Genomic DNA, 6789 nt, shown 5'->3' on the forward strand with positions numbered 1-6789 from the left:
GCACCCCAGTCAAGAATAATTGAGCGCTCCCCCCGGCGTTTTGGTAGAACAGTGAATCCAGCGAGAGGAACATAATCTCGGATAGCTTGACTCACGTGCTCTGGCACAGGGATCACAACACCGATGTTTGTGCTCGATGAAGTGTCTGGTGCTGCCATAAATTCTCCTCGTCTAACTGCCTCAACACCCGATCTCGATGTCGCTGTACTCTGACCTGGTAGCTGGGCCCCCACTTCTTCCTGTGCCGATGTCAAATCACCGTCTCCAAAATCCATCCCCTGTTAGCCCCGGAAGGTGGACGCTGCGTTGCAAGTGTTGGAGCTGGTTCGTATCCAAAGTGGCAACAACCTTTAGCCCTGACCAGTTTTATACCTTCTGATGAACAAATCGCCAGTTCAGGTCTATTTGTACAGGTCTGTAGCCAAGTCCTATCCAACAGCCCAATCGAATATCTTGTGAAAACAGCCACTGTATCCTACAGAGATGTTGATTGTTGGAACCGATTGACTGTAAGTTTTTTTTATCGCTTCGCATGAACTTTTGATTATAGACGATTAAAGGACTCAACACCCGATCTCGATGTCGCTGTACTCTGACCTGGTAGCTGGGCCCCCACCTCTTCCTGTGCCGATGTCAAATCACCGTCTCCAAAATCCATCCTCTGTTAACCCCGGAAGGTGGACGCTGCGTTGCAAGTGTTGGAGCTGGTTCGTATCCAAAGTGGCAACAACCTTTAGCACTGACCAGTTTTATTCCTTCTGATGAACAAATCGCCAGTTCAGGTCTATTTGTACAGGTCTGTAGCCAAGTCAAATCGGTGGAGTTTGTGTTGGTGGAATGACAAGCACGTGAAACACTGATGTTGACAAGGAACTAGAGTGGAGGATTGGGCCTATCACTGATTTCAAAGCGCGAACACGTACTGAAGCAGTGCGCCTGCGCAGAAGGGAGTGAACTGAAGTCTGCGGTGATTAGCTGGCTGCTAGATGAACTGAGCGCTCAGATCCTGTGAAGTATCTTCAAAAGACGCGGCTTTTGACGAGGGGGCACAATCTTTCTGTGCAGGCTTTGTAACTCCAAACCTGTAGCGACTGAAACTCCAAACCCCATTCCAAGGTTCAGATCCGGGGAATATCTTACCAAAAACCAATGCGTTTCGTTATTTTGGCTCACAAATCTGCGTAATTTACGACCAAACCAATTACGTGCACGTTACATGGTTTGGTTTGTTCAGGGTGTGGACTTTCTTGTGCAAGAGGAGTCAAAACTGACTCGTGTCAACGCCCTGATGAAACGGCTTACTAGTATCCAGTACCGCGCGATGCTGCAAAAGTGAATCCATTTGGCTCCAGTGATGAGAAACGCTACTCGATGGTCGGTAGTAGAACAAAAAAAAGGCATTTCTTTACTCATAGCAGGTGAAAGGGGCGATATTTCAGCTGCTCCATGCTCGTCGTCGCTTTTGTTGATCCCGTCGAAGGACTTGTTGCTCGAAAGGCTCATGTACTATGTCGCCTTGCGCAAATTGTAAAACCCGCCACGCTCTGCTTCCCATATCTGCGTAGCCGGTCGGGCAAAGCTCAATGACAAGCGTGTCAACACGGACTTCATCGTGTCCGTGATATCGACAAGCGTGTTGGTAATAATAATATTACGGCAACGGTGAGGTCACACAGTAGATAGTCCCATGTAAGCGGTTGTGAGCACCACGGATCCGCGGCAGCCTTTGCGAATCTTTGAGCAGCGATATTAAAGCTTCCTCAACGACGCCCAGACTCTAGTTTTTTGTGGCCACAAACGTATCATGTAGTCTGCTCATTTCAACCTTGCCGGAAAGTGGGGTGTGCACCGTTGCCTCCATTCCGCCCAACCCTGTCAGCTGCTACTTCCTCCCTGTAGACCTCCTCCTCCATCACGTGTACTGCTTTGACAGCGTTGCTGGCTTCGAGCTCTCCATAGCCACCGGAAAAGGCCCTGTTGGATGCTGCGTATTTCCATATGAGCGGTTGTTCTCGCTTGATTATGACCCCGTTCATTTGGGACCTACGTACTCAAACCACACAACCGATCATTACGAAACACAGGTCTGTTCTAGAATCTCACCCGTACCGTAGAAATAACTATCCGTCAGGATTCTCCTGCAATCCCCTGCTAATATATTGCGAGCGCGACGATTGTCAACACTTGAAACAGAGCCCCCAATTCAATCTGGATTCTTCAACAGAGACCATCATTAGAATTATTGAACAATGGACTGCTTCAAAGGTTGAGATCGGGTAGCGTTGAACGTGTCACATGGGAGTTCATAGTCTTCCGCCTGACGCTGTAGATTGATTTAGGACGTCAACGGAGCTGTTGAACATGCATCTGCTACTTTCGCTAACGGTAGTGAAGGTGACACGCTAAGAAGCTCACCAACGAATCTACATTGCAGCCTGCTTAGGGACGATTTTGTTAAGATCATGCAGGACAGCTGATAACATCACCCCAAACCATTTTGACTGAATCGATGCAGCCAAAACAGCCCGTCGCAAGGCTCGTGTACGTCACCACTAAATAATCACAAGTTAGTTAATAATGCCGACCCTGTCATTTGTCGCCCCACAGCGCGCCTCGTGCCACCAGTATACCAGTATATCAAAGAGAGGATGATAGTGTGTGTGTGTGTGTGGGGGGGGGGGGGTTAAACGCCAAGTTACTGCCCCGCCGTTAAGCCGGATGGAAGCATCCACAGCCAGCATACATCTGTCTTCGATATTGTATTGTCTAAGGAGCTATGCTATCACTCGATTTGGTATTACTAGTTTTAAAGTCTGCTTGAAACTGGCATAGCTCTCGGACAATAACATGCGGGGTCATATATTGGATAGTGCTGTATAAAACAAGGCGGTGAGCAGTGCACACTAAAGTATAAAGTCACTGATGGAAATCGTCGTCCAGAATCAGGGGATTGGTTCTCAGTTGAGGTGATCGCATCACCCGCTTTTATTGTTTTGTGGGTATCTCTCTCTTTTAGAGTTTGGCCAATATGGCTTTTTGGATGCGTTGGTGGACTTAAACTTGAGAAATCACTGGCAATCCTGGCTCAAAGGGTTTTAGCTAAGGTTACTACGAGTACGTGGAACCACCCGATGAGCCATACTGAAGTCTGCTAGCAAATATTTTTTTTTTGCTGTGACGGATGATGTTCCTGGTAGTACAGGAAAAGAAAGACGTCAAAGGTTTTTTTTTCTTGGACAAACTACGTCATTACTCGAAGCCAGCTACATTAAAGCGTCAGTGCCATCGCTAGCGCTTGCTTCAGTTCCTCTTGCGGCGGCCGTTGCACTTGGTTTTGGTCGAAGGTCGAAATTACCGTGGGGTCCTGGTTAGCAAAGTTCGCGTCTACACCGGGTTCGTCGGTGGATGTCTCATTCCAAGCACCAGCTTCGTCAGAAACCTCCGACTGAGTTACACTCTCGTCTCCGGCGGGTTCCCCCTGTTGCGTCGAGTCGCCGTTCTCCGATGATTTCGTGTCGCCGGACTTGTTGTCGTCGGACTTGCTCTCATCCGACTTGTCGTTACCCTTCGATGATTTCGTGTCGTCTTGCTTGTTGTTGTCGTCGGCCTTGCTCTCGTCCGATTGCCATTGCTAGATTTTGACGAAGCCTCATTATTGTCGTCACCGTCTCCGCTTGCTTTCGAAGGTTGAGTGTTCTGCGAGGTTTCGTCATTGTCATCGTTGGGTGAAGCAGGAGCCACAGTGCTGGGTTTTTGCTCAGCGTTGTCGTCATCTGAAGACGCTGGAGTCGAACCACCAGCAGCTTGAGAGACGTCGCCGTTGATATGCACGTCACTCTCGGAGTACTGGCACAGTGGCGGAGGCGGACCATCACCCAGCATGGATGGCTCGCCGTCTGCATTGCCCTGAGACCACTGACAGATCTTCACCTTCTTCTTTCCGCTGGACTTGACCCAAATGTTACTCAGTGTGGCCTCATCACCCCAGTTCTTGTTCACCGTCACGACGGCGTTGCCCGGGTTCACGATGTACACATTGGACACTGACACCTTCTTCGGTCTGTCACCACAAGTGCCACACGAACGGTAGAGCTTGCGGATATCTTCACCATAGAAACCGTCGATCTCGACGGTGCCGTATCCGTTGTGCTGGATCACCTTGTCATCGGCAGAGCGGGCGCCACCGCCAATGACCTTGGACACACTGGAGGCGGTACCGCCCTTGATGCTGAGGGCGTCCTCGCACACATCATCCCACCATACATTGTCAATGGTGCAGTCGTGCTTATCACAGTGGACACCTTCCATTTGGTTCTTGCCGATTATGGCGTTCTTGAGGGTGGCACCAGGTTCCATCATGAAGACAGCGGTGTCGGACCCACTCTCCGTTTGGCCCTCGCACGAGATGTCGGAGCGCTCGAACGTTTGCATCTTGCCGTCGAATATCTCATCAGCCTTGATTACGTGTGCCTCAGTGAATTGGACGTTTCCGGTACTGGTGGGCCAAGTGCCGTCGGGTACCTTCCCACCGCCCGAAGAAGGAGTACTGCCGCCTCCTGCGGTGGTCTGGCTACCCGCTGAAGAAGTTGCACCACCCGATGTCTGGCCACCGCTTGGAGGTGTTTCGGGTGCATCGGACGAGGTTTGGCTACCGTTTGGAGATGTCTCCGAGTCACCAGATGAATCTTCGGTCTCGCTATCATCTTCGCTCTTGTCGCTCGAGTCCTTGGAGTCGACAGGAGTTTGAGTCTTTTGGGATTGCTGAGAAGTGTTGCTGCCGTCGGATGGTTTGTCCGGAGCAGAGGGTGCGCTGGGCGATGAAGCACCAGATTTAGAAATATCCTGGTTAATGTGCACGTCGCTCTCCGAGTACTGACACAGAGGTGGCGATGGACCGTCACCAAGGTTTAAGGGTTTGGCTCCTCCCTGGGACCTTGACTTCGTTGCTGCCGTCCGAAGTCTTGACCCAAATGTTGCTAAGTGTAGCCTTGTCACCGTAGTTTTTGTTCACCGTGATGACACTCACTTGAGGGTCTACCGCGTACACATTCTTGATTGTCACGATGCGGGGAACGTCACCACAAGTACCGCACGAACGGTAGAGTTTACCAAATTCCTCGGCGTAGAAGCCGTCGATGTTGACTGTGCCCTGACCATTGTGTTGCACCACCTTGTCCGAGGCCGATCGGGCGCCGCAATTAGTGACTGTAGTCACACTGGAAGCGGTTCCGCCCTTGACACTCAGAGCGTCTTCACACACGTCGTCCCACCACACATTCTCAATGGTACAGTCATGGTCATCACAGTGCACTCCTTCCTTTTGGTTCTTACCAATAATGGCGTTCTTCAGAGTGCCCCCGGCCTCGACGAGGAACACGGCTGTGTCCTTCTGCCCCTCACCTTCCGAACAGGTAACATCCGAACGGTCGAACGTCTGCATCTTGCCGTCGAAAACTTCTCCAGCCTTAATGATGCGTGGCTCGGTGAATTTGATGATTCCGGTGCTCGTAGGCCAGGTGCCGTCGGGTACCTTTCCACCGCCGGACGAGGGAGGGGTACTGCCACCGGTTTGGCTACCTTCCGACGAAGCTACAGGCTCTTGCTTCCATGAATCTCCACCAAAATCAGTTGACTTTGATGATCCGTCCTTGTTTCCATTCGCGTTTTCATTTGAGCTTTGACCTTCCCTAGACAATGGTGAAGAGGAGAGTTTGTCACCGTTATCATCGGACTTCCCACTCGAATCCCGTGAGGCATCAGGTGTATCGTTATCGGAGTCTTCGTTAGACGAAGCTGGCGACCAGGAGTTTGAAGGTGCGTTCGTGGTGTCGTCGTCATTGTCAGCAGGCTTTTGGTCGTCTTCAGATTCCTTGCTACCGGTACCCTCCAATGTAACAGGTGCATCTGTCGGTTGCTGCTCATGAGAATTAGCTGCGTACTGTGCCATGTCACCCCACGAATCGTCTGCTCCAGTTATGCTAAGAGCAAAACCGAGCAGAGCCACCACAGAGACAACCGTGCCGGTTCGAATCTTAACCATGGTGATGAATTGATCAGCAGCAGGGCGTCGTAGATGTTCTTGAGAGGTAGTGGGGGCAGTAGTGAGCTACTGGACAAATTGGTAAATGATGCTGGGGCTACTTAAGACGGTATTATTTAATCGCGACATTGCATGTCGTACTGTACAACACATGCTTGCTTGCTCCATTGCTTGGTTCATTAAAGCAGTGCTCCGCTTTGAAAATAAATCTTGCGCGAGCAACAGCTTTGCCCATCGAATTCACAATCTTAAACATACAGACACGATCATCGTGACGACCGATATTCACGATATAGGGTGTGTTTTCTTTTGTTGTCGACGCTTTTGACCCAAGCTCGGGATACATTTCTCGGTTTGATACTAAACTTGCATATATCTTAACTTATTTATTGAGCTCCTTTTTTACTGTGAAGGAAGTCGACAGTGAAATACTTAAATTGAACATTTTACGAAAACTCCACATCACTCGCAAAAGTCGTGCTGTCCGCCTGTCCCCTTATTCACTGAAGTACAAAAATACGTGCAGGAAACAGCAAACATAATACGTGATGATGATGATGGTACTCGTTACTAGTACCATCATCATCATTGGTACGAGTCTCGTATGGGGACAATTCACGAAGCAGCGGTTGGTAATTGCAGACCAATGCAAGCATAATACAGCATGACGATGATTTTACATTTACCTCTGCCTATTAAATCATCAACGTATAAAGAAACTTTTTTTTGTTTAGAACTCAATTTATCGG

The 6789-nt window shown here is 49.7% G+C and overlaps 2 protein-coding genes across 2 annotated transcripts; both read right to left on the bottom strand.

The window, feature by feature from the left end:
* Nucleotides 1–3832: 3832 nt before the first annotated feature.
* PITG_08646 (polysaccharide lyase, putative) lies at nucleotides 3833–4431 on the bottom strand (the record flags this gene model as incomplete). The annotated part of the gene is made up of 2 exons (XM_002903957.1): nucleotides 3833–3846; nucleotides 3921–4431. The coding sequence occupies 2 exons, from the start codon at nucleotides 4429–4431 to the stop codon at nucleotides 3833–3835; spliced, it is 525 nt and encodes a 174-aa protein (XP_002904003.1).
* A 466-nt stretch (nucleotides 4432–4897) lies between these two features.
* On the bottom strand, nucleotides 4898–5440 carry PITG_08647 (polysaccharide lyase, putative; the record flags this gene model as incomplete). Its single annotated transcript, XM_002903958.1, has 1 exon — nucleotides 4898–5440. One exon carries the CDS (start codon nucleotides 5438–5440, stop codon nucleotides 4898–4900), a length of 543 nt encoding a protein of 180 aa, XP_002904004.1.
* Nucleotides 5441–6789: the final 1349 nt, after the last annotated feature.

The sequence above is a fragment of the Phytophthora infestans genome, genomic scaffold (genome assembly GCF_000142945.1).
Source record: "Phytophthora infestans T30-4 supercont1.13 genomic scaffold, whole genome shotgun sequence".
NCBI classification, from domain to species: Eukaryota; Oomycota; class Peronosporomycetes; order Peronosporales; family Peronosporaceae; genus Phytophthora; species Phytophthora infestans.